General features: G+C 66.7%; 1 protein-coding gene across 6 annotated transcripts in view; it reads left to right on the top strand.

Moving 5' to 3' along the window:
* The window catches only part of TNRC18 (trinucleotide repeat containing 18), a gene marked incomplete at its 3' end in the record, with an annotated part of 71,819 nt that overhangs the window by 22,617 nt on the left and 23,127 nt on the right, over window positions 1-26,075 (top strand). For 2 of the 6 annotated variants that reach the window (XM_084886120.1, XM_084886124.1), the window contains 14 exons: window positions 376-501; window positions 892-2,358; window positions 7,668-7,770; window positions 8,033-8,238; window positions 8,522-8,668; window positions 9,055-9,245; window positions 10,747-11,164; window positions 12,150-13,184; window positions 16,985-17,160; window positions 17,665-17,801; window positions 17,941-18,069; window positions 19,873-20,044; window positions 21,516-21,876; window positions 24,598-24,894. In XM_084886120.1, coding sequence (XP_084742246.1) covers window positions 376-501; window positions 892-2,358; window positions 7,668-7,770; window positions 8,033-8,238; window positions 8,522-8,668; window positions 9,055-9,245; window positions 10,747-11,164; window positions 12,150-13,184; window positions 16,985-17,160; window positions 17,665-17,801; window positions 17,941-18,069; window positions 19,873-20,044; window positions 21,516-21,876; window positions 24,598-24,894 — 4,965 coding nt within the window. Of the gene's footprint in view, window positions 1-375; window positions 502-891; window positions 2,359-7,667; window positions 7,771-8,032; window positions 8,239-8,521; window positions 8,669-9,054; window positions 9,246-10,746; window positions 11,165-12,149; window positions 13,185-16,984; window positions 17,161-17,664; window positions 17,802-17,940; window positions 18,070-19,872; window positions 20,045-21,515; window positions 21,877-24,597; window positions 24,903-26,075 lie in introns of those variants that run through there. The other 4 variants (XM_084886121.1, XM_084886125.1, XM_084886123.1 and 1 more) reach the window with 4 other exon arrangements.

The raw sequence follows: 26,075 nt of genomic DNA, 5'->3' as shown, positions 1-26,075 counted from the left end.
CGGGGAGGCGGAGGGGCCCGGGGGGAGGCGGAGGGGCCCCGGGGGGAGGCGGAGGAGGAGCCCCGGGGAGGGGGAGGAGCCCGCGGGGAGGCGGAGGAGCCCGCGGGGAGGCGGAGGAGCCCGCGGGGGAGGGGAGGAGCCGCGGGGAGGCGGAGGAGGAGGCGGAGGAGCCCCGGGGAGGCGGAGGGGCCCGTGGGGAAGGGGAGGAGCCCCGGGGAGGGGAGGGGCCCGCCGGGAGGAGGAGGCGGAGGAGCCCCGGGGAGGCGGAGGGGCCCGTGGGGGAGGGGAGGAGCCCCGGGGAGGGGAGGGGCCCGCCGGGAGGCGAGGAGCCCGCGGGGGAGGCAGGAGGCGACCCAGCCTCTCTCTTCCTTCCAGGCTTCTCCCACCTGCCCAGCGGCCTGTACCCGTCCTACCTCCACCTGAACCACCTGGAGCCCCCCAGCAGCGGGAGCCCCCTCCTCAGCCAGCTGGGCCAGCCCAGCATTTTCGACTCGCAGAAAGGTCAGAGGGCAGAAGGGGGCGGGATGGGGGTTGTGGGGTGGGAGACCTTCCCAAGGGCCCCCAGTATCGGAGGAGGACCAGCCCGTAACCCAGGCAGCACCCATCCCCTAAGGACCCCCCAGCAGACCCCGCCCCCGTTGTGCCCGCTGGGCTGCCTTCCTGGGCTCTTTGGGCCTCTCCCCCTTTCACAGATGGGAAAACCGAGGCCCAGGACCAGGAGTCAAGCGAGACTGAAATTCATTTCCACCCTCTTCCCGGGGAGCCTGCCCCGGGAGGGCTGTGGGGGGTCCTCCTCGCCCTGGGGTGGCAGGGCACCCTCGCACCCTTGGGGGCCTCCCTCACCCTGACCGCAGAGCGGCCCGCTCACCACCGCTCTCTCTCCCCCCGCAGACGGCTTCTACCTGCCCGGCCCCGGCGCCCTGCACCCGCCGGCGCCCCCCGCCAGGACCGCGGGCCCCTCCGCCGGCGCCGCGGCCAAGGGCGCCCCGCGGGAGGGCGCGGCCCGGGAGCGCGCGGCCCGGGAGCCGCCGCCGCTGCTCGGCCGGCGGGAGGCGCGCGCCCGCGAGGAGGCGGCGACGCGCGGGGTGGTGGACCTGACGCAGGAGGCGCGCGACCGCCCGGACCGCGGGCACGCGCGCCTCGCCGAGCGCCTGTCGCCCTTCGTGGCCGAGCCCGGGCCGCGCGCCCCCGCCGACGCCAAGGCCAGGACCGCGCCGCCCGCCCCGGGCCTGTGCAATGGCGCGGACGCCGCGCTGCCCGCGCTCCTGGCCGAGGCCGCCGCCCGCGGCGCCCGGGACGAGGCCGCGCGGCTGCGGCGCGCGGAGGCCCTGCTGCCCGGGCCGCGGCCCTGCCCGTCCCCGCTGCCGCCGCCGCCGCCGCCGGGCAAGGGCCCGCCCGCGCCCCCGGCCGCCGCCGCCGCCTTCGCCGTCTTCCCCGCGCCCGGCGGCCGCGAGCCGGGCCGCGAGCACCGCGTGGTGGCGCCCACCTTCGTGCCCTCCGTGGAGGCCTTCGACGAGCGCGCCGGGCCCATCCAGATCGCGTCCCAGGCGCGCGACGCCCGCGAGCGGGAGCGGGAGCGCGAGGCCGGCCGGCCGGGCGTCCTGCAGGCGCCGCCGGGCTCCCCGCGGCCGCCGCCCGACCGGCCCGACGCGCCGCGCGAGAAGAGCTCGGTGATCCGCGCGCCGCGCCGCCCGCCGCCCGCCTCCCCGGACCCGCGCGCCCACCCGCCGGCCAAGGAGCCCGAGGCCGAGCCGCGGCCCCGCGGCCCCGCGCCGCCCGCCGCGCTCTTCGGCCTGGAGCCCGCGCGCCCGCCCGCGGCGCCCGAGCACAAGTGGAAGCCGTTCGAGCTGGGCCCGTTCGCGGCCACGCAGATGGCGGCGCTGGCGGCGCAGCACCAGGCGGGCCGCGCCGAGGAGGACGCCGCCGCCAAGAAGGCCTTCCTGGACGCCGGGCGCCCCGAGGCCTCGGCCATGCAGAGCCTCATCCAGTACAGCGGCAGCTTCGCCCGCGAGGCCGCCCCGCGCGCCGCCGGCGGCGGCAAGAAGAGCCCGTTCGGCGGCCTGGGCACCATGAAGCCCGAGCCCGCGCCGCCCGCCGCCGGCGCCCCGCGCGCCCCGGCCCGCCCCCCGCCCCCCGCGGGCCCCGCCGCCGGCCGCCAGCTCAAGCGGGACCCCGAGAGGCCCGAGAGCGCCAAGGCCTTCGGGCGCGAGGGCGCCGGCGCGCAGGGCGAGGCCGAGGTGCGCCACCCGCCCGTGGGCATCGCCGTGGCCGTGGCCCGGCAGAAGGACAGCGGCAGCGGCCGGCTGGGGCCCGGGCTGGCGGACCAGGAGCGCTCCCTGTCTCTGAGCAACGTGAAAGGTGGGTCCTGGTCCCCCTCACCTCCCGCATCTTCGCTGTCTGGCCTCCGTGCACCCCACCTCCCGCCTCCCTCCTGCCGCTTGTCCTCGTCCCCTCTGCTGGAGGCGGATTGCTGTTCCGTCGAGCGCACAGGAAAGCTGTAGAACCCCCGAGAAGGGAGAAAAGGGACCGTTACACTCCCAGCGCCCCGAACACGCCAGGTGTTCCCCGAGACTTGCTCCACCCGCAGCCGCGGCACCTCGGCCTCTCCCGTGGACAGCGTGGTCTCCCGGGCATAGCTCTCCTACGACAGGGTTCCTTTCCCGGCCTCTGACGCTCCATCCGGCTCTCACCACGTCCTGCTGGCTTTTCTCCGCCAGGCATTGCCGTTTCCCCTCCTCGGATGTTTTCTTTTATTCAATGTGTTTCTTACTGATTCCAGGGAGGGAGGGAGGGAGGGAGGGGGACATGGCCGTGAGAGGCACATCAGTGATTGCCCCCCTGTGCCCTGGCGGGGGCTGGGGTTGAACCCGCGCCCCAGTGCGCAGGCCCGCTCTCCCCGAGTTCGGGGGAGGTGGACGGTGCGTTGTTATTACTGGGTGAGCTGGGTGGGTTGCTGCGTGTCCGTGGTCTCACATAAGTTGCTGTTGGACCTCTCCAGGGACTTGGGAGGTTGATATTCGTGGCGTTTTTGTTGGCCCTGGATGTGCGAGTGAGGAGTCTTAGGGGATGTTTGTTGGATGACTGACTGAGCCCCTCCCCCTCCCGCCAGGGAAGCCCTCTCCTCTGCCCGAGGGCCCCACCAGGCCTGTCTCCTCCGGGAGTGAAGGGGGGGGGGCCCCCCAGGCCTGTCTCCTCTGGGAGTGAAGGGGGGCCCGCCAGGCCCTGTCTCCTCTGCCCCGAGGTCCCCACCAGGCCTGTCTCCTCTGGGAGTGAAGTGGGGGGCCCACCAGGCCTGTCTCCTCTGGGAGTGAAGGGGGGCCCGCCAGGCCCTGTCTCCTCTGCCCCGAGGTCCCCACCAGGCCTGTCTCCTCTGGGAGTGAAGGGGGGGGCCCACCAGGCCTGTCTCCTCCGGGAGTGAAGGGGGGGGGGGCCCGCCAGGCCTGTCTCCTCTGGGAGTGAAGGGGGGCCCGCCAGGCCCTGTCTCCTCTGGGAGTGAAGGGGGGCCCGCCAGGCCCTGTCTCCTCTGCCCCGAGGTCCCCACCAGGCCTGTCTCCTCTGGGAGTGAAGGGGGGGGCCCACCAGGCCTGTCTCCTCTGGGAGTGAAGGGGGGGCCCGCCAGGCCTGTCTCCTCTGGGAGTGAAGGGGGGCCCGCCAGGCCCTGTCTCCTCTGGGAGTGAAGGGGGGCCCGCCAGGCCCTGTCTCCTCTGCCCCGAGGTCCCCACCAGGCCTGTCTCCTCTGGGAGTGAAGGGGGGGGCCGCCAGGCCCTGTCTCCTCTGGGAGTGAAGGGGGGCCCGCCAGGCCCTGTCTCCTCTGGGAGTGAAGGGGGGCCCGCCAGGCCTGTCTCCTCTGGGAGTGAAGGGGAGTGGCCCTTGGCCTGCAGGTGCCGGCGGCTCAGTGGTGGACAGGCCTCCCCGGAGGGCAGAGGTTTGGGCTTCTCCCTGGGTCCTTTCCCACCAAGAATGCGCATGGGACAGCGTGGCCGACCTCATCCTGGAGCTCAGAGTGCCTGCCCACGGGCCTGTGCCGTGGAGCCGTGTGTGTGTGTGTGTGTGTGTGTGAGAGAGAGAGAGAGAGAGAGAGAGAGAGAGTGTGAGAGTGTAAGATTGTGTATGATTGAGTGTGCGAGTGTGTGATTGAGTGTATGTGTGTGTGTGATTGAGAATGTGAGAGTGTGTGTGATTAAGTGTGTGTGTGTGTGAGAGAGAGAGAGAGAGATAGTGTGTGAGAGTGTTTGGCAGTGAATGAGAGGAGGCCAGAAGGGAGGGAGTGTGTTGAGATAGTGTGTGAGTGTGTGAGGTTGTGTGTGTGTGTGTGTTAGTGTATGTGTGTGTGAGATAGTGTGTGAGATAGTGTGTGTGATTGAGTGTGTAGTGGGAGAGGTAGTGTGTGAGCGTGTGGCAGTGTGGAGAGGGAGGCCGGGAGGGAGGGAGGAGGGACGGGAGTGTGCTGGGAAGGATGTGACAGGTTTGGGACGAGCCTCCAGGGACTCGCTGGAGCTGCTGCCTGTGGCTGTGACCGTCGGGCAGGCAGCTCTGGATCTTCCCTCCTGAGATCACCCTCAGCGGTGGCTTCTCGCAGCCTGGCCTCCAGGGGGGGAGCTGGGGCTCCCCAGCCACGTGGGCGGCCCCCCAGGTTCCCTGGTGGCTTCCCCTCTCTTGCTTTGTGGAGGGAGCCTGCCGCCTGTCGCGGGCGGGGTGTGTGTGTGTGTGTGTGTGTGTGTGTGTGCGTGCGTGCGCGTGCGCAGAGCCAGGCTCTGCCTCTCGCAGCTGCTGACCGTGAACGGAGGGCTGAGCTCCCGGCCGCTTCTCCGTTCACCACGGGGGAGTGGCCGAGTGGGCTGACGGGCGCACAGCAGGTGCTTCACAGACGGGCCTGCTCTCTCTCTGCTCACAGTCCAGGTGTGAGGGCCTTAGAGGCTCTGCAGGAGAGGCCCGAGTCCTCGCACGCGGTCTGGCCGGGTCCAGGGGGTCTGGGACCCTGAGGGGACTGAGGGCCGGTGTGACCTCCACCGGAGAGCCCCAGGCGACGGCGCCGGTGCCCAGGGGCGCGCAGTCAGCCTGCAGGAACGTGTTACCCATCAGACGCTGTCTGTGCAGAGCCCAAAAGTACATCCTCCCGGCAGCCGGGGAGGGAGCACTCCCTCCGGCTTCACAGCAGGCCCGGGAGCCGCAGAGACAGGAGCCGGGCACCCTGGCCGGGCTGGCCCTCCCGCCGCAGCCGCGCCCGCCCCTCCCCGGCCCGCTGGCAGCGGGTGGCGGCTCCGTGGACGGCGTTGCTCAGGCCTCTGCTGGCCACAGCCTCTGAAGTGACGGCGGCCAGGGCAGGAAGTGGGGAGACGGAGGTCGGACGTGTCCCTGGCCTGCCCGCTCCTGGCCTGCCCAGCTGGCTTTTCTGGGCTTGAACTCACTCTGCTTCCCCTGTGGTCCTAAGCCGGGGACTTCCCAGAACTTCCGGAACATTCCGGCCTGCCTGCCAGGTGGCCCTCCGCCTCAGGGATAGCCTCCCCTGTGCCAGGCCGCCTGCCCCTGTGCCTTCTCGGCCGGCAGGCAGGGCACTGTGCCCTCCCAGCCCCTCGCCCTCGGGGCAGTGGGATCCCCCTTCCCCAAGCCTTCCTGGGCCCTGGCTCAGCCCCCGGTGCGGGGGCCGCAGGAGGGGAGACCGGCGGGGCGCCCAGGGCGGCCTGGCACATGGGCTCCTGCCCGCGGGCGCGGGGGCTGGTGGGCCCGGTGGGGCCTTGTCTCCGTGGGGCAGTGCCCTCTGGGTACCTCTTCCGAGACGGCCGGGCTGGGGGCTGAGGCTGCCTGAGGAGGGCGCCCTGGGGGGGCCTGGGCTAGCGCCCCAGGACACTGACCGCCCCCGGAGGTAGTTAGTCCAGTCTCCACAGGTTCTCCCTTCCACGTCTCAGCCACGAGGTATGGCCCTGCCGCCGGGACCACCAGGATGGTGTGTGTGTGAGTGTGTGTGTGAGTGTGTGTGAGTGTGTGTGTGAATGTGTGTGTGAGTGTGTGTGAATGTGTGTGTGTGGGGTGTGTGTGTGTGAGAGTGTGTGTGTGTGTGTGTGAGTGTGTGTGTGTGTGTGTGTGTGAATGTGTGTGAGTGTGTGTGGTGTGTGTGTGTGTGTGAATGTGAGAATGTGTGTGTAGTGTGTGAGAGTGTGTGTGAATGTGTGTGTGTGTGGGGGGTATGTGTGTGTGAGTGTGTGTGTGTGAGAGAATGTGTGTGTGGTGTGGTGTGTGTGAGTGTGTGTGTGTGTGTGTGAATGTGTGTGTGGGGTGTGTGTGTGTGTGTGAGAATGTGTGTGTGGTGTGTGTGTGGTGTGTGTGTGTGAGAGTGTGTGAGAATGTGTGTGGTGTGATGTGTGTGTGAGTGTGTGTGTGTGTGAATGTGTGAGAATGTGTGTGTGGTGTGTGAGTGTGTGTATGTGTGTGTGAGAGTGTGAGTGTGTGTGTGTGTGAGAATGTGTGTGGTGTGTGTGTGAATGTGTGTGGTGTGTGTGTGTGTGTGTAATATGTGTGTGTGGGGTGTGTGTGTGTGAGAATGTGTGTGTGGTGTGGTGTGTGTGGTGTGTGTGTGAGAGTGTGTGTGTGTGAGAATGTGTGTGGTGTGATTGTGTGTGTGTGTGTGTGTGTGTGTGTGTGAGAGAATGTGTGTGGTGTGATGTGTGTGAGTGTGTGTGTGTGTGAATGTGTGAATGTGTGTGTGGTGTGTGTGAGTGTGGGAATGTGTGGTGTGTGGATGTGTGTGTGGTGTGGTGTGTGTGAGTGTGTGGTGTGGTGTGTGTATGTGTGGGAATGTGTGGTGTGTGAATGTGTGTGTGGTGTGTGTGAGTGTGTGTGCGTGTGTGCAGGCAGGGAGGGCGACAGTGGCGACAATGGGCTTCTACCCCTTACTCCTTCCCGCACGGGCCAGGCTGGGCTTGGGGACCCGCCCTCTGCTGGGCGGGGGTCAGGACCTCGCGGACGGCGAAGCTGAGCCAGCCTCTGGGCACCTGCGGGCACCCTGGCGTCGGCGAGTGGTGGCAGCTCCCACACGCTCACGCCCTCAGGGACCTGCTCCCGGGCTTTGATGTTCTGATTGCTGACCGAGCAGCCACGTGTCTGCCACGACCGGCGGCCCCGTGTGGCGCTGACGGCCCCGTGGGTGTGGCTGTGCTCCGGACCCGCAGCCATGTCTTTGGGCTGAGGTTCCCTCTACCTTGACCACCCCCCGCCCCCCCAGCCTGCCTTGCTGACCTCAAAGTAGTAAGTAGAGTTAGTTTTTTTTTTAGGTTTTCATTTGAGGATGTTTTTTCCATTGACTTTTGGAGAGAACAGGGAGGAAGGAGGAGAGGGGAGGAGAGAGAAACATTGATGTGAGAGAGACACATTGATTGGTTGCCTAACACATGGGTCCCCACCGGGCCAGGTGTCAAACCTGCACCCAGGTGTGTGCTCTTGGCCGAGACCCTTCAGGGAGCAGGCGGGTGCTCTAACCAGTGGGCAGCACTGGCCGGGCCTGTGACAGGTGTGATGAGGTGTTGCAGGAGGTGTGGCTGCCTGTGCGTGTTAGAGGCTCTGGGCCGGAAGGAGGGGTGCCTGGCGGGCGTGTGTGTGTGGTGGGGCAGCCGCACGGACGGAGGGCTTTGCAGGGCCCATGCACCCCCCGGGCTCACCTCCCCTCCCGGCAGGGCACGGCCGGGCGGACGAGGACTGCGCGGATGAGCGCGGCCGGCACCGTGAGGAGCGGCTGCTGCGGGCGCGGCTGGACCGGGACCAGGAGAAGCTGCTGAGGTGAGGGCGGGGGCAGGTGCGGGCCCTGTGCCTGGGGGTGACGGAGGGACCCTCGTGGGACCTGGCTCCTCGGCCACGGGCGCCATGTGCTGCGTGCGGGAGCTGCCCCAGCCCGGGACCCTGACCCTGGGCCAGGGCTCCCGGACCCCGCTGCCCGGCTCTGGGAGCGGAGCCCGGCTCTAGTCGGGGTGCAGTGTGGTCCTCGCAGCTCGCATGGGCCGAGTCCCGGGCTGCCCGGCTAGCCCGTGCCTGTTCCTTCCAGAGAAAGCAAGGAGCTGGCCGACCTGGCCCGGCTGCACCCCTCCGGCTGTGCTGCCAACAGCCTGAACCCCAACCTCATGGTGACCGGGGGCCCGGCCCTGGCAGGCTCCGGCCGCTGGTCCGCCGACCCCGCCGCTCACCTGGCCACGCACCCCTGGCTGCCCCGGTCCAGCAGCACGTCCATGTGGCTGGCCGGACACCCCTACGGTGAGTGGGTCCTTTCCCCTGCCCTGGGGGGAGGGGCGGCGGTGGGGGCGGGGTGTCGGCGGGCGGGGAGGGCCAGGCCAGCTCAGCTGGCTGCTGCCTTCTTTGGGGGCTGCCTCCTCTCCTCTCTCACTTGTCCGGGAGGGTGATGACGACGGCAGTCTGGGGGGTGGTGCCCGGGGTGGCCAGCTGTGGGCGTCCCGCCAGCCCTCGCCCCTCAGCTTCCTGCACGGGGGCTGGGGGGTGGGCAGGGAAGGGCAGTGACGTGGGCCTGGATCTCTCCTAGGCTTGGCCCCCCCATCTCTGCACCAGGGCATGGCGCCCGCCTTCCCGCCCGGCCTGGGGGGCTCCCTGCCCTCAGCCTACCAGTTCGTCAGGGACCCCCAGTCCGGCCAGCTGGTGGTGGTCCCCAGCGACCACCTGCCTCACCTGGGTAAGTGCTGGCCTCACCCAGAGTGCCGGGGCCTCCTGTGGGGCGCGGGGGGGCGGGCACCCAGCAGGCAGGCAGGCTCAGAGAGGACCTTCGGACGGGGTTCCACATGTGATAAAGTCAGGGTCCTGGGGTAGTGCCACTGGGATCCCACCCAGAACCCACGTGGCCACTGGACGGGCATGGACCCCACCTCCGCGCCCCCTCCCTCAGCAACCACTTGGCAGCCCCTGGGTGCAGTGGGGGGAGGGTTGGGGACCCATGTGGGCGCGCTCCAGCCTGAGGCTGCAGGGACGGGGGGGAGTGGGGGGCGGACGGGGCCCCTGTGAGGCCCTCTGTGGTGGCGGGTGCCCGGTCTGTGCCTCACTGTGCCTCTCCCTTGCCCGCAGCGGAGCTGATGGAGCGGGCCGCGGTGCCGCCCCTCTGGCCCGCCCTGTACCCCCCGGGCCGCAGCTCCCTGCACCACGCCCAGCAGCTGCAGCTCTTCTCCCAGCAGCACTTCCTGCGGCAGCAGGAGCTCCTGTACCTGCAGCAGCAGGCGGCCCAGGCGCTGGAGCTGCAGCGGAGCGCCCAGCTGGTGGTGAGCGGGCGGGGCGCCGGGCTCAGTGGGTCACTGAGGTCAACCAGCAGACACGCCAAACGGTCACGGGCCGTGGGGATGGGGGAGAGAAAACGAGAGGCTGGTGGTCAGGGAGGGCCTCCTGGAAGAGGTGGCGTCTACCCAGAGACCTAAAGGAGTCCGTGGCGGAGGGTCCCCTGGCCAGAGGGCACCGCGGTGTGAGCCGGGCCCAGAGGTGGGCAGAGCTTGGCGGGGCTGGGGTGCGGGAAGCAGTGGCAGGCGAGGCGGCCTGTGAACCGGGAGGTTCGGATGGGACCGCGAAGGGACATCCCAGCGGGCTCCTGCGGTGTTCCCGTGCCCTGCTGGCCGTCCCCGCGATGGCCTGGGCTCCCCTGGGCTGGGGCTGGCCTCGGACATCCGTGTTGCCGAATCCCCTAAGATGGGCTCCCCACGCCCCCTGCCTCCTCGCAGGCCGTCCGGACGCCTGTCCCCGGCCGGGCCTTGTCCCTCCTCCCGGTGCAGCGGCCATCGGGGGGGTTGGCGGGTGGCCCGTGCAGCAGAGGGCACGTGGGTGTGAGCCTCACTCTGGCACGCCTGGCTGTGTGCCCTCGGACCATGGCTTCCCCTCTCAGGGATTCCAGTTTCCTCTGGAAAGGGGGCTGCCGGCTCCTGGGTCACGTGGCTGCTCAGTGAGGCCGAGTGGCCGTGCGGGCTGGCGCTCGGAGCGTGTCTCCATGTGTGTCCCCCCCCTCCCCGTGTGTGTGTGTGTGTGTGTGTGTGTGTGTGTGTGTGTACGTGTGTGTGGCTCGGCCTCGTGGCCACTGGCTGCCCTTGAGTAAGGTGACCCAGACAATCCGCTTTTTATTTTTTAATTTTTTTAAAAAGTGTATCATTGATTTTTTCAGAGAGAGGAAGGGAGAGAGAGGGATAGAGAGTTAGAAACATCGATGAGAAAGAAACATCGACCAGCTGCCTCTTGCACATGCCCCCACTAGGGATGTGCCCGCAACCAAGGTACATGCTCTTGACCAGAATCGAACCCGGGACCCCTCAGTCCGCAGGCAGAAGCTCTATCCACTGAGCCAAACCGGTTTTGGCACATTCCGCATTTTAACAATTTGTCCCGCATCCCGCGGTGTTTTAAAAAAGTCCCGATTTTTTAAGTTGGGACTGTCCCGCCGAAAGCAGGACGTCTGGTCACTTCACTCTTGAGAGGACTCCTGCAGGAGCCTGGCAGGCAGGGAGCTCTCCTGCCGGCGTGCCCCTCCGTCTTGGGGAGCCCCCCTGCCCGGGCTCCCCTTGCCCTCACTGGGGGGCCCAGGGGCCCAGGCCCGGCGGGAGGCCCCGCTTGGTCTCCTGGGTTCTGAAGGAACACTGTGCTTGTTGCACGCGCTCTGTGGCGGAATGTCCGCCTCGGGCCGGGGGTGGGGTGGGCGGCGTGCACCCCGGACCCCGCCTGCTGCTCTCTGGGGGCCGGGCCGTGGTGCCGCTGCGCTGACCCCGCCTGCGGGCCCCTCCCCAGCAGGAGCGGCTGAAGGCCCAGGAGCAACGGGCGGAGATGGAGGAGAAGGTCAGCAAGCGGAGCCTGGAGGCCGCAGGGAAGGCCAGCCTGGCCGCCGCGGGCCCCGGGCTGCTGCCCCGGAAGCCGCCTGGCCTGGCCCCGGGCCCCGCGGGCACGTACGGCAAGGCCGTGAGCCCCCCGCCGTCGCCCCGCGCCTCCCCGGTGGCCGCCCTGAAGGCCAAGGTCATCCAGAAGCTGGAGGAGGTGACCAAGCCGCCGCCCGCCTACGCCTACCCCGCCGCGCCCAGCTCCCACCCCAGCAGCCCGCCGCCCGCGCCCGGCATCGCCCGCAAGGAGGCGGCGCCCGAGAACGTGGTGGAGAAGAAGGACCTGGAGCTGGAGAAGGACACCGCCAGCCCCTTCCAGGCCCTGTTCTCAGGTGGGCCTGCTCTCCACGCCGTCTGCCCGTCCCCGAGTCTGTCATTGACCCATCCCGCCCTGCTCTGCTGAGGCCTGGGGAGCACAGCCCCCTCCTCCCCCACTCGTCCCCGGTGGTGTCAGGGAGACGGGCCTGGTGGCAGAACGCACGCTGAGACCACGGGGCAGCCACGCCGACAGCAGTGCGGGGACTCCCATCCCCGGCGGGACCCCACCCCGTGTGCTGCAGGCACACACGCTCTTCCCATCCTGTCAGCGGGGATGTGGCGTAGGTGGCCTGCGTGGGGCCTCAGGCCCACGGTCCTCCCCGGGGCTGAGAGTGGGCGTGTGCCTGGGACACTGAGTTTAGAGCAGAGTCTGCCACCGGGATGCTGTGTGGTGGTGGGCCAGTGGCTGGCCCTCTCTGAGGAGCTCGATGCCACGCTAACGCTCAGCACCGAGCACGCAGCCGGCCCCGGGCTGCTCTGTGCCCCTGGGCGTGCGCGTCCCCCCCACCCCCTGGTTACTCTTAAGCTCCTGCCACTTGCCCGGCTCAGGGGCCTGGGGTTGCCGGGCAGATGCGGGGAGATTTCACCCGAGGGCGGGAGTTCAGAGTAAAGGGGGGTGTATTACAGTTTTTCAACAACTTGGGTGCCCACCTCGGCTCTAACGGGTGGGGTGGGCGGTCCCTGTGGCACAGAGGCCGGAGGCGCACAGGCTGGGGCGCTGTTTGGGGTCTTACTAGGCTTTGGCTTCCGAACCAGCCGGGCCGGGCCTTGGTGCCGGGGGCGGGGCTGGAGGAAGTGCTGCCTGAGGGTCCCGCCTCTGAGTCTGAAGGCCCCTGGGGCCAGGCTGGTGGCTGATGCCCCCGGGGTGAGATCCTGGCGGGCATAGGGCGGTGTGGCCTGTCTCGGCTGGTGGGCAGGTGCTGGTGAGGGTGCAGGGATGGCGGGCGTGGCAGGCAGAGGGGCCCGCTGACCGGATGGCTGACCGCCGTGTCCTTGCAGACATCCCGCCCCGGTACCCGTTCCCGGCGCTGCCGCCGCACTACGGGAGGCCCTACCCGTTCCTGCTGCAGCCCACCGCGGCCGCCGACGCCGACGGCCTGGCGCCCGACGTGCCGCTCCCTGCCGGCGGGCCTGAGCGCCTGGCGCTCTCGCCCGAGGACAAGCCCCTCCGCCTGCCGCCCTCGGAGCGCCCGGCGCCGCTGCGGGAGGGCCCCGCCGCAGAGCCGCTGGCCGAGCGGGAGGTGAAGGCGGAGGTGGAGGACGTGGACGAGGGCCCCGCGGATCTGCCCGCCCTGGAGTCGCCGTTGGCACTGCGCCCCGAGGAGGCCCTGGCGGCCCCGAGCCCGGAGGGCGGCCGCGGCGGCGGCCTGCTGGACGCTCAGGCGCTGGGTGCCGGTGGGCAGGGCGGCGCGGAGCCCTCCGGGGGCCTGGACTTCGCCGAGGGGGCCGATGCGCCCGTGGACTCGCCGGGTCGGACGGCATCCTGCACGGCCGTCCCGGACGTGGGGGGCCGGCTGACCCCAGAGATGCTGGTCGAGGCTAAGGAGGAGCCCGTGGAGGTGCCCGTGGACGTGCCTGTGGCCGTGGCCGTGGCCGTGGCCGTGGCCGTGGCGGAGGCAGTGCCCGAGGAAGACCTGGCCCAAGCAGCCCCCAGCGAGCCCCAGCCCAGCCTGGAGCTGGGTGACTGTGACATGCCCCCCGGGGAGGGACAGTGTCTGGGCCTGGAGGCCCTGGAGGCCCAGGAGGCCCAGGAGGCGGCACCGGAGCCCGGCAGCGCCTGCTTCCCGGAAGAGGAGGGCTCCGACCGGTTCCCGCCCGGCCTGGAGGACCCGCTGGCCGGCATGAACGCCCTGGCGGCGGCCGCGGAGCTGCCCCAGGCCCGGCCCCTGCCCTCCCCGGGCGCTGGAGCCCAGGCCCTGGAGCAGCTGGAGGCGGCGCAGAGCCTGGCGCTGGAGCAGAGCTTCCTGCACGGCATCACCCTGCTGAGCGAGATCGCCGAGCTGGAGCTGGAGCGGAGGAGCCAGGACGGCGCCGGTGAGCTGGGCTGGGTGCGGTGCGGTGGTGTGCGTGTGCGTGTGTGCGCGCGTGTGGGTGTGTGTGATTTTACAAGATTTAAACGCTTTGGCCCTGGCTGATTTTGCTCGGGGGCGGAGCGTTGGCCTGCGGACTGAAGGGTCCGATTCCTGTCTAAGGCATGCACCTCGGTCGCAGGCTCCTCCCTGGCCCAGGCCCAGGTCGGTGCAGGAGGCGGCATTGACATGTCTCTCTGTTTCCCTCTCCCTTCCGCTCTCTCTACAAATCAATGGAAAAATATCCTCGGGTGAAAATTAAAAAAAGAAAGAAAAAAAAAGATTTAAACGTTTTAAAAACACCCAGGACATGGCTTATTCGTATCTACTGAAACCTTTTTTTTTGGTAAAATATACATAAAACTTGTCACCTTGACTGTTTCCAAGTGTCCAGGTCAACAGGTTGTGGGGTTCTCAGTGGTGACTTTTCTCTTGTTCTGTCCGTGTGAGTTTTGTATTAGCGAGATCCTTTGGGTTGCCAGGGGCAGAAATTCATTTTACTTGGCTTAGAAAAAGCAGGACATTTATTGGCTCTTGGAACTGAGGGACAGCAGTGATTAGATCAATAGCTTCAGGTACGGCTGGATCCAGGGGCTCAAGCCAAGTTATCAGGAGCCCACCTTGTCCTCGTCCCTCCCTCCCTGTGCTCCATGTTCCTCTCTGTTGGCCTCATTCAGGGCAGGCCCACTGTTCTCATGGGGGGGGGGCATATCCACTCCAGGCCCAGGGCCTCAGCTCAGCCGCCTCCAGAAGAGGCACCCAGTCCTGGCAGCTCTGGCAAAGGGGCCGCCATCCGCTGGCTCAGGGGTTCACGCCTTTTGTAGAAGTGCCCCCTTGGGGCCCAGGGGATGGAAAGGACCGGACTGAGCATGCTCCACCTTGAGGAGAAGGGGGGCCTCCGACGGAAGCGGGGTGCCCTCAGCGAAAGGGCTGGGCACAAAACAAAGTGCAACATAGAACATGGGCCTCCCAGAACTGTGTGGAGAGGGGGCTGTGGGTCAGACGCTGCCTCGCGGGCAGAGGGCGCTGGCGGCAGTGGCCATGGTGGCAGAGGGCGCCGGCTGCAATGGCCATGGCGGCAGAGGGCACCGGTGGCAGTGGCCATGGCGGCAGAGGGCGCCGGCTGCAGTGGCCGTGGCGGCGGCGGCCGTGGCGGCAGTGGCCGTGGGTGCAGTGGCTGTGGGTGCAGTGGCCGTGGCGGTGATGACAGCAGCGTGGCGCCGGGCCGGCTTTCTCTAGTGCGGCTTCTGCTCTCGTTTCTAAGCTGGGACCGTCCGGTCAGCAGTGCTCAGCTCCCGCTCCCTGTAGGGTCTTTACTAACCAGCTCAGATTTTTTAAAAACCTGTGCATGTTTTTTATTTGGGACATTTGTGTTTTTTATTTTACTTAGTTAACTTTATTTTTTTTGCTAGTCCTCACCTGAGGATATTTTTTTCCATTGTTTTTCAGAGAAGGTAGGGGGAGAGGGAGAGACATGGATGTGAGAGAAACATTGGCTGCCTCCCACATGCACTGCAACCCAGGGACAGGCCCTTGATCGGGAATGGCGCCCGAGACCCTTTGGTGTACAGGCTGGTGCTCTAACCACTGAGCACACCGGCCAGGCCAGCGTTGATGTTTTCTGACTGTTTCTTAGGGACTGCCCAGTTTTCGGCCTGTCCTCGCTGGTTGGGCGTCTGCCTCCTTTCCTTGCCTGCTTCTTCCGGCTGTTGGGGGCGCTGTGACCTTGCCCTTGCAGAAAGACCTCTGCCCGGCCGGCGGAGATTCCTGGGGACCTGCCCCCGGGGTGGGGTGGCTGTCCAGCGGCCCCCTCAGCGCCCTGTCCCCCTCAGATGTGTGCTTGGTTTTCTCCGGAGTTCATTGCTGCCTTTTGTTGAAATGGTTTGGTGTGTTTTTTTTCAGAGGAAATTGAAAAACCCTCTAAGTCCTACCAGCTGGTGGAGGGTTTTCAGGGGGGACCCCGAGGGGGCTGAGGAGAGTCTGCAGTTTGGGGGCCGCCACTCACCCTGGCTCCTTTCGCACCTGCCTCGCTTCCTGTCTGGGGCCCTGGGGCCCTCGGTCAGCAGATGCTTGTTAGGCGTCAGCGGTGTTGGTGGCACGAGCCGAGACGGCCTGGGGGGCAGGCGGGCACCCACTGGGATGGAGACACAGCGGAGGGGGCAGGGGGTCTCCTAGGGGGTGGCCAGGGAGGCCCCTCCTGATACGGGGACGTGAGGAAGGCGAGGGCGGACGGCTCTTCTGGGGAAAACCGTTCAGGCCAGAGGACAGCAGGCGCAGAGGCCGAGGGGAGCGTCTGGCGTTGGAGAGAGCAGGGCGGCTGGGGCTGGAGTGGCCTGGGAGGGGTGGGGGGGAGGAGGGGGGGCAGTCTTGGGGGGCTTTCCCTTTGAATGGAGAGTCATCGAGGGCCATTCTGAGCTGGAGTGAGCTGGAGGGTGGGGCTACGTGGAGGCTCAGGCGGGGCCCTGGGTCCAGGCCAGGCGGGGTGCGGGAGGTGAGGAGGGAGGCTCTGAGCTGGGGAAGCTGCGGGTGGGGGTTAGTTTGGGCAGGAGAACAGCAGGTGGTTTGGATGCGGGCTCTGAGGCGCCCCAAAGCACTGTGGGTGTGGCTCTGCGGCGGGCGCTGCGGGGAGTGCGGGCTGCGGCCCCTGCTTCCCTCAGTGGCTGAAGGACAGCGCCAGTGCCCGCGGTTTCCCTTCAGAGCTGGGCAGTGGGGCTAGTGGTGAGCATGGGGTGCTCCACCCATGGCCACGCCATTTCATGAGCCACCAGGCCTCCCACCTGGCTGCCCACCGAGTGAACACCCTCCCCCGCTGCCAGCCTCCCGCGGGTGCCCGCACGTCAGCGCTCTGGCCCGGTCCCCCCCGTAGGGAAACCAGCAGCTGGGGTCGCAGGTCCCGGAGGCTGGGGCCCTAGAGCCAGGTGTGGGCGGCGGGTTCTCCCAGGCCTGCTCCTTGCGTGTAATGGAATGTGTTCTCGTGTCCTCACGTGGCCGTCCCCGTGGCCGTGGCCTCATCTCCTCTTGAGGACGTAGTCACATTGCTGAGGGCCACCGCAGACTTCACTTTACCTTGACCCGCGTCTTTCAAGACTATCTCTAAGTCAGGTCACATTCTAAGGGGCTGGGTTCAGCCTTCAACGTGTGATTTTGGGGGGACACAGTCACCGTAGCAGCTGGTCTCGGGCTGCACTGGGGTGTCGGTCCTGAGAGCCCCAGCAAGACCGGCTCATTGGCCGGGAGGGATGACAAGCCTCCGTGGGCCCTCCTCTGCCCGGAGCAGCCGTACCCAGCAGCCCGGGTCCTGGGAGGCCTTGAAGGGTGTTGCACAGGGCCGCCTCCAGGCGGGCCTCAGGGTCCCTGTGACCCCCCACGGGGGCTGATGGGTTCAGCGCTCGGCGGCCTCAGTTTCCATCAGGAGAGAGAGGAGCCTGCCAGGGGCTCAGTGGGCAGTGACAGGGCTGTCCGGCTGGGGGCGCTGCTGACACCTCGTGGGAAGGCAGCCCGGCAGCACCCCCAGAGCCTGCGAGGAGGGGCAGGGGCCCCCGGTGAGGAGCGGGGTCTGGCAGCGAGATTACTCATGTCGGCCTCGTGGAGCCGTGCACATGGGACAGTCACGTGTTGCATGCCAGAGAAAACGTCAGAACTCCGCTCACTTAGTCTGATAGTGACCTGGGGGCCTCCTCCTCCCTGGGGCGTCCGAGGGGCTGGGCTGCAGCGCCCCAGTCCTGTCCGGCGCACAGCGGGGCGGCTCACCGGCCTCTGTCGCAGGTGCGGAGCGGGGCCTGGCGGTGCGGCCCTCGCTGGAGAGCCTGCTGGCGGCCAGCAGCCACATGCTCAAGGAGGTGCTGGACAGCCCCTTCGTGGACCCGCTCAAGAGCCTGCGGCTGCCGCGGGAGCTGAACCCCAACAAGAAGTACAGCTGGATGCAGAAGAAGGAGGAGCGGGTGAGGTGTCGGCCTGTGCAGTGGGGCTGAGACGGTCCCCCCGGGGACAACCTTGGGGCTTGGCTGGCCTGGAGCTGGAAGGGCTGACCCAGGTCCAGCTCCCACCGCCGCCTCGCCGTGCGGTCCTGGCAAGCTGTTGCGTATTTCTGGGCCTCGGTTTACCTGTGGGTGCGTCCTGTGGCGGCAGCCTGACGGGCGGAAGAGGAGGCCTGGCTGTGCCCCTGGCTCCCGGGGGCTTGGGCAGTGGCTTCGGCCTCTGAGCCTCCCTCTGTGGCGGCCGCGGCCTGAGCTGCTGTTCCGGTCAGCTGGCCTGACGCAGCCGCCGAAGCTGGTTTTCGGTCCCTGTCCCGCAGAGGAGGCCACGGCTGGAAGGCGGCAGGGGGGGATCTGAGCTGGGCGCCTGGTCTTGGCCATGAAGCCTCGTGCCCCCCTGAGCAGGCGCCTGATGAGGCGGCGGGAGCCAGCGGGTCGGCGTCCTCACCCCCATCTCCTTCCTCCCCCCAGATGTTCGCCATGAAGTCCTCCCTGGAGCACATGGACGCCATGGAGCTGGACTTCCGCATGCGGCTGGCCGAGGTGCAGCGGCAGTACAAGGAGAAGCAGCGGGAGCTGGTGAAGCTGCAGCGGCGCCGGGAGTCTGAGTGAGTGCCCGCCGCCCCGCCCCGCCCCGCCCGGGCCCTCTCGTGGCGCTCAGTAGGTCCGCTGTGTAGGCCGGCCGAGGTGTGTGTGCACCGAGTGATGTGGGCGCGTCGTCTAGCCCAGCGTGTGATTCTCTTTAAGGGACAGGCTCGAGGAACCCCATAGAAGCTTGGCACGCAGAGGCCCTGGCAGGCCGCGGAAACGGACCCACGCCCTGAGCGCCCTGTCGCCCCCTCGCAAGAGAGGGAAGAGCCGCAACAGTAGCGGAAAGTAAGGCTGGCCCCTCGGGGGTCGGGGACGGCAGAGCTCGGAGGGGGGCGCGCGGGCCCGCGCAGGGCCTGCGTCAGGGCGCTGGGACCTCGAGTCCCTCGGGCCCTGGCCCCGGGTTTGCTAGCTCTCAGGGAGAGGGGGCAAGCCAGGGGCATGGGGACGCACAGGCAGACTCGCCCGCGGGCGCGCAGCCCCACGCTCAGCCGCGGGCAGGTGGCCCAGTGAGCGGCTTCGGGGCCGTTGCCCAAACGTCACACTTCGTCCTGCCACGCCTGCTTCCTCCGTGGCTCGCAACCAGCCTCCTACTCTTCTCCTACCCCTCGCGTGGCGGGCCCGCCGAGCCCAGTCCTGGGGGAGGGCTCCAGCTTGTGCGGTCACTCGGTCTCTGGTTCTCTCTGTGCCGGGCAGTGCCATTCCCGCCCCCTGGCCGGACCCTGGCCGCCACCTCTGTGCGCTCTGGGCACAAGCCCCTGGAGTGGCAGTGGAAGTTCCGGGTGGCTCCTCGGGGGAGAGCCCTCCCTGCCGGCCGGGCGGGGGCAGGGAGGGTGCTGTGGCCCCCCTGGTGCCGGGCAGCAGGAGCTGAAGGAGGCCCAATCAGGGAGGCGTGGCGTGCGCCCTAGCCTGTGACTTCAGTGCAGGCGACACTAGGTGGCCTGGTGCTTGGCCTGAGGGAGCAGGGGGCACCGGAGAGTCGGGGTCTGCCACAGGTCTCCTCAGGAGCAGGCAGCCCCGAGCCCCAGGGATTGCACGGAGCTTTCCTGGAGGAGGTTGACGGAGGAGGGAGAAGGAGGAATGCCCACCAGCCATGCAGGAGGGAGAGCAGCTTCTGAGGAGGAGGGCGGGCGGGCCGGCAGTATGCACCCCACGGGGTAGGAGCATGGAACCTGGGGGTTGCGCTTTCTGCTTCTGAGCCCCAGCTCCAACCCTTGCTGTGACCTTGGCCAGGTGTTGGCTTTTTCAAGCCTCAGATGCATCTATGAAAAATAGTACATTGCTTGGCCAGTGTGGCTCAGTGGATAGGGTGTCAGACTGTGGACCGAAGGGTTCTGAGTTTGATTCCGGTCAAGGGCACATATGTTAGTTGCAGGTTCCTCCCTGGTCGGAGCTCGTGCAGGAGGCAACCAATCAATGTGTTTCTCTCACATTCATGTTTCTGTCTTTCCCTTTCCCACTCTCCCTAAAAACCAATGGAAAAAATCCTCAGATGAGGATCAACAACAACAACAAAATAGCACAGAGAATAAAGCCTTGTCCTGTGCCTAAAATATAAAGCGTAACACCGGAGGAGACAGAGCAGGCACCAGGAGAAAGTTAGCTGCTCTTCCTGTTATTCCTTGTGAGGAATATTCCTTGTGAGGGATATTCCTTAGAGCAGCCAAGAGAAATCCTCAACAGGACCCGTCCTGACTGCGCTCACTCCTGAGTACGGAGGCTGGAGGCTGGTCGGGCTTCCTTGTAAGCTCTGGGTTTTGGTCACCCTCCCCTCGGGTGGATGTCCTGGGCATTTCTGATCCTTGCTCCTGGCACATTTTGGTTGAAGAGGCGTCTGACCATGCAAAGCTGTGTGTGTGAGCATGTGTGAGGGACATGGGAGAAAGGCCAGCAGAGGCAACTGCCGTGGAGTTTTCCTTCTTTCCCATTCACAAATCTCCCCGAATCCCAGCCCATAGTTCCACAGGACTGGGTACTGTGTCTCACTGTCTGTGCTTCACCGTCCAGAGCCCGCCCACGGGGCCACGAGGGCGGGCTGCAGCCCTGAGCGCTGCCCGACTGGGCGCTGACCAACGGTGCCTCTGGTTGCAGGCTGAGCAGCAAGCCCCTGCTGGCATCGGAGGCCTTCGAGCTGGGCGCGGGCGTGAGGAAGAGACACAAGGGGCCGGAGGAGGAGCACGACGCCCTCGTGGGCCCCGGGAAGGCGAGGGGGCGGAGCCAGCCTTGGGACGAGCACGAGGCGCCATCGGACTTCTTGAGTCAGGTGAGGAGCCCGCCTCCCACCGCAGGCAGCCCCGTGCTGCAGAGAGACTTTGTGTCTCCAGCCTGCCTCCTTGTCCAGAGGAAATGACGGCCCGGAGACTTACCACAGCAGCACGGCCTCAGGCAGAGCTGAGCCTGAAGCCTGCAGTTGGTGTTTTTAACCCGATAGCGCAATTACACTGTTTAATGGTATAATTGTTTAATGAGCGGCTTCACCGGCCTGTAGTTCGCAGGAATAAGGGCCTGATGCCGTTGTAATTTCCTTGGTGAGCTCCGCAGACGTAGCGGGTGGAGAGCCAGCTCCTTGAGTTTCCTTCTTTATTTATTATTTATTTTTTTAAAAAATATGTTTTATTGATTTTTTTACAGAGAGGAAAAGAGAGAGGGATAGAGAGTTAGAAACATCAATGAGCAAGAATCATTGATCAGCTGCCTCTTGCACACCCCCTACTGGGGGAAGGGCCTGCAATCAAGGTCCATGCCCTTGATTGGAATCGAACCTGGGACCCTTCGGTCCGCAGGCCAACGCTCTATCCACTGAGCCAAACCGGTTTCGGCTGATTTTCCTTCTTTCTGCAGAGCATGGAAACCATCCCCTCAGAGCCCATGCCTCTCAGTCCTCAGTCCACTTTGTCTCCCTCCCGCAGAGCCCTGGGGGGGCTGTTGGGCTCCTTGGCCCTGGGAGGGAAGAGTCAGGGATGTGGGGGTGGGGAAGAGCCAAGTGGTACACCAGCACCGGCTTTCTACTCTCCAGTGGTGAAGGGCACTTTGGTTGTTAAATGATGCTGTCCCAACTTTTTTTTTCCTTACGAGATGTTATCTGGTTAAAGAAAATCGAGCTAAGATATTCAAATGAGGGGCATTAATGGCTTGGAAGCTGCCCATTTCACTTCAGCCACAAATGGCTCTAGCTGATGAGAGGGAAGGCGGGAGCTTAATCTTGGGAATCTCTGAGCTCGGCTCCAGGCGTCCCAGGCACGCTCCCGGCGTTTTCTTGGCAGCCGCGGCCCGGAGTTGGATTGCCAGGCAGGCCTCTTCCCAGCCGTTTAGGTGGCTGTGATAAGCAGATGAGCCGGGCTGTGATCTGGGTGTTCGGTCTTGGGTCCTGTCCTTCTCCCTCAATCCAGCTGGCTGCTCCGGCTCGTTGGCAGCGCTGTTTCTCCGAGTGCTTCCCTCGGAGGCACCAGGCAGCACCCGGGAGCCAGGCCAGTGCCAGATCCTTGTCCCTGGCTGTTTGCTCAGGGCTCCGTGTGCCTTACCTCGGTTCCCCTTCAGAGCAACCTTGTGGGTGCTCGTCCACAGCTGTCCCCATTTCACAGAGTAGGAGAATTGAGGCTAGGAGTGAAGCAGCGTGTCAGAAACCAGAGGCAGAGAGGAGCCGGAGTCGGGTTCGTCAGAGCTTGTCCACGGAGACCGGCTGCCCCGTGGGGGTCTGGTGTCTTAACCCAGGACTTCCCCCCTTCCCTCTCCAGCTGAAGATTAAGAAGAAGAAGATGGCCAGCGACCAGGAGCAGTTGGCAAGCAAGCTGGACAAGGCCCTGTCCCTCACCAAGCAGGACAAGCTGAAGTCCCCCTTCAAGTTCTCGGACAGTTGTGGGGGGAAGGCCAAGCCGGGCGGGGGCTGCGGCCGGTACTTGACGCCTTACGAGAGCCTGCTGGGCAAGGACAGGAGGGCGCTGGCCAAAGGCCTCGGCCTGTCGCTCAAAGCCTCCCGAGAAGGTAAACACAAACGGGCCTCCAGAGCCAGGAAGATGGAGGTGGGCTTCAAGGCCCGGGGCCAGCCCAAGTCGGCCCACTCCCCGTTCGCCTCGGAAGTGAGCAGCTACTCCTACAGTAAGTAGCGGGTGCCGCGCCCCCTCCGTGCGCTGCTTCTGTCTCCTCTGTCTGGGGTTCTCCAAGGTCTTTTTCCTGTCTCTGCTCCGCGCCAGGCCGGAAGTGGGTTCCCTGCCGGAAGTGGGTCCCGTGAAGCGGAAGTGCCTGCAGTGGCTGCGGCCATATTGGGCGGCCTCCAGTGATTGGCGGAGGGAGCGGAAGTCCGCCTGCCCACTGGGGCTGGCCTTCCGGAAAGGCGTGAAGGCGGAGGCCTTGTGCCATAGAGTTTCGGGCTGTCCTGCCTAGAGCGGCCGCTCAGGACCATAGAGATGCCCCCGCCGCCTCAGCCACGGGCGGCTCCCCGCCCTGCCCGCCGCCGCGGGTCGATGACAACGTCTGATGGGCGTTCGCCAGGCGGGAGCCGCCCGAGGGGCGGTGCGGGCGGCGTTCCACGTTGTGTGTGTGACGGCCATCTAGGCGGCCACCAAGTTGTCCCTGAGGACATGCTGAGGCGGCGAGGCTGGCCGCGCAGGCGGGGGAGTCGGGGCAGGATGAGGCCCAGGACGGTCGCTGCTTGGCGCAGATGGCGGCTGAGCCCCGAACGCCGTTGTGGGCTGAGCTCCATTTGCCGGCGCTCCTTCCCGGGAGCTCGGGCCACGTTTCCTGGGTCACGGTCAGCCCGGCGCCTCCCCGCGGCCTGTGGCGCCCGCCCCGCGGCGGGACGTGGAGCAGGGTCGGTGTTGTGGGCAGGGACGCGGTGCCCAGGCTGGCTGGCTGGCTGGCTGGGATCCGGCGTGGCTGCTGCAGGGAAGCCCAGCGGGCGGCGGTGCAGGTCCCGGGCTGTGGGTGGTGGAGGGCTTTCCCCTGGCGGCTGCTGGGATCTGCGTCCGGGCTTCTGGTCGGCGCTTTGTGGGTCAGTGGGTGACGGGGTTTCAATGTCCAGGGCAAAACGGACGCCTTTGACATTACCAGCAAGCGTGTGTCCCTGGCGGAAGAGGAGGGTTGGAGCGGACCTGCAGCCGCGGTGCGCTGGCAGGGAGCCGCGCAGGGGAAGGCCGGCCTGGCCCTGCGGGAGGCGGCGCTGCTCTGGGGCTGCTGGTGTGCGGGCGGTGACCGATGGCCTTCAGGGCGGTTCTCGGGGGCAGGCCGGCCGGGCCTCGGTGCTGAGGACAAGCGCGCGGGATGTGATCCGGCTGCGCTGCCGGCCCCGGGCGTTCAGAGACCGGCCCGGAGGAGGACGGAAGGCCTTTAGCCCTGGGTGGCTCGCCCGCCCGGCTGGTTGTGGAACGAAGAGGGTGGGAGGCTGCTGCTCCTGTGATCTTTCCCAGCGGAGGCTGGTGGGTGTGGCCTGGCTGGCTGCCCTGAGCCTTCCCCCACTTCCACGTGGACATGGTAGTCAGCCAGCGCTGAGCTTGGCCCTAGCCCCGGGGCCTGTCCCAGCTGCTGAGTCCACGGAGCAGCTGTGAGCACTGGCCACGTCAGGCTGCCAGTTCTACTCGGTGCCGTCTTCGCTGCCCGGTGAGGGAGATGGGCTGGCATCGCGCCGCCGCGGGCCGGGTGGTGCAGGAGGCAGCTGGCCGTGGCAGAGGAGAGCGAGGCCGGACTGGGGTGCTCTGGCCAGCTGTGCTGTGCCCGCAGGACCCCGCCCTCCTGCCCTTTCTTTTCCGGAGGTAGGCTTGGGTGGCGTGCCTGGTGGGGAGCCAGGGTGGCCCTGGTTACCAGCACGGGATGGAGCTCACAGGAGGCAGAGCCGCGGCCAGGGGCCTGGCAGGGCCTGGCGGGCTCATCCTCGTCTGTCCTTTCCAGAGCTGCCGGACGGACGGCCGTCCTGCGTCGGGTCTCGGTGGGGGTGGGAGGCGTAGATGGAGGAGGAGGAGCTGGAGGACCTCTCCTCCGCCCGAGGGGCTGCTTTTGGCCTTGCAGGTGGCCTGCACACCTGAGCTGTGGTGTGGCCACTGGTGTCCCTGTGGCCAGGCTCCAGGTGGACGTACAGGTCGGGAGCAGCCTGGGTGCAGAGCCCGTGCTTCAGGAAGTTGTGTTCGACAGCCCCTGTGTAAGACGGGTCAGAGCTGTGTATGCTGGGGCAGCGGGCAGAGCTATGCCCACTTGACAGCTCCCTCCCCGCAGCCGGGGGTCCTCCTCATACAGATGGAGACCTTGGCCTCGCCCGGGAGTGAGGCTGAGGCTGGGTGCCCGCAGCGGTGTGGGGTGACCGGCTGTCTGGTAGGGAGATAGAAACAAGTAGGAGCATCGTTTGCCAGTTTGCTTGGTATGACTGCTGTGTCCCGCCTGTTTCAGGCCGCCTCGGTGACACTGCTGAGCGGCAAGCAGGAAGAGTCGTGCGCGGCTAAGCGCCCGCGCCAGCCCCACGCCCCTGGGAGCTGGCACTTGAGGGGCAGGGGAGGGTACTGGAGCCCGTCCCCTTCTGGGCCTGCCCTCCCCGGGCTGCTGTGGCCCTGTGGGATGGCGGGCCGAGGTGACCTCCGTGGCCGTGGCCGTGGCCGTGGCCGGGGAGAGTTTCCTGAGAGCGGGCTCCTCCCGCTCGGGCCTGGGAGGGCTGTGTGCCCAGGTGGCTGCTGCGTGGTGCCCGCGGCTCTGAGGGGAGAGGTGCCCGCCGCTCGCTGCACGGCCAGCAGGCCGGGGCCTCTCAGCTGCAGCACCGGGCGCCGGCTGATCACCCACAGACACACCAGCCCCTCCTGCCGCCCCGACTCACCTTCTCACCAACTGCCTTGCCCGCAGATACCGACTCGGAGGAGGAGGAGGAGGAGGAGGAGGAGGAGGAGGAGGAGTTCCTGAAGGACGAGTGGGCCGCCCAGGGCCCCTCCGGCTCCAAGCTTACGTCCTCCCTGCTGTGTGGCATGGTGGCCAAGAGCGGCACGCCGGCCGGGGGCCCCACGCTGCCCAAGCGGGGCCTGGCGGCCGCCCGGACTCTGAAACCCAAGCTGGCGGGCAGGAAGCAGCCGTTCTGCTTGCTGCTCCAGGAGGTCGAGGCCCGCTCCTCCTTCAGCGATTCGTCGGAGGACTCGTTTGACCAAGGTTACTAGCTCCACACACACCCTCCTTCCGTGTCTTACAGCGAGAGTGGAGCGGGTGAGCGTGAGTGCGAGTGCGTGCGGGAGCGAGCGACCGGGTGCGAGCGATGGCGCCGCTGGCGGCCGTCGGGTCTTGGCGGGTAGCCTGCCGTTCAGCTCTGCTGGGTGTTTTACCTGGATCCGTGCCGATGCCGGGCTGGCTCTTTTTGAGCCGTTATACGGACTGATTTTAGTCTTCACCTCCTCCACTCGCCCGCCGCCCCATCCTGGCCTCCCGGTCCCGGACGCAGGCCGGGGTGGGCGCGGCAGGGCCCCAGGGACCTTTTGTAAACGGGATGTCGTGTGGGCGTGTGGCTCCATGTTTGTACGGGCGGGGACACCAAGCTTTATTAAACGTATCGAGTTCTTTTTAACTAAACCGTGTGCCTTGTCTCTCTTGCTGTGTCCTGACTTAGACCGTTAGGTGCCGCTTCCCTCATTTCGTTCCTCCCCTCCCCGCCCCGCCCCGCCCGGAAGGGGCAGCCGAGTAACGCAGTCTGCTTTCCCTATTATCCAAATATCCCTGGAGCTGCAGGCATGCATTTCATGTTCGGGTCCAAAGCCAGCTGCTTTCACCTCCAGCATCATCTTTTGCTTTTTTTTTTTTTTTAGCTGCTTGTTTGTGTTTTGTTTCCTTAAAGCTCAGTTGCTCTGCATCAGTGCTTTCGAAACGCTCCCAAACCCGTTTGCTAACACGTTTTTGCCAGGAGGGGCTTGTGGGCAGGGCAGGGTCAAGTGAGGGGCAAAGCTCAGCGCTGTGCGGGAGCTCCGGCCGCAAGTCCAGCTCAGCCAAAGGGTCAGAGGTCAGAGGTCAGTGTCAGCGCCCAGCCAGCAGACTCCGCAGTGTTTCTTGCCCTGGGTTAGGGTTTGCTTCCGGGTGGATTCACACAGGGACCCAGAGCCCAGGCGTGTCCAAGCCGCTGGGACCGGCCCTGCTCGGCCCCGGGATGAGTGCCGCCTGCTCCCAGCCTGGCTCTCACACGCCTGGTCTGCCTCCTCCCACACCTCCCCTCGGGGTGGCCCAGAGCCCTTTTGGGTGACCAGCAGGCGGCACCGCAGGAGCCAGGTGCCCTTGGGGCGCACATTCTCCCGGGCAGCTGGCCAGCCAGCCTCGTCTCCCAGGGCCACCCCCCTCCTGGCCACATG

Source organism: Pipistrellus hanaki (genome assembly GCF_964339955.1).
Source record: "Pipistrellus hanaki genome assembly, chromosome: 5".
Taxonomy (NCBI): Eukaryota; Metazoa; Chordata; class Mammalia; order Chiroptera; family Vespertilionidae; genus Pipistrellus; species Pipistrellus hanaki.
This window is presented reverse-complemented; position numbering and strand designations above follow the sequence as displayed.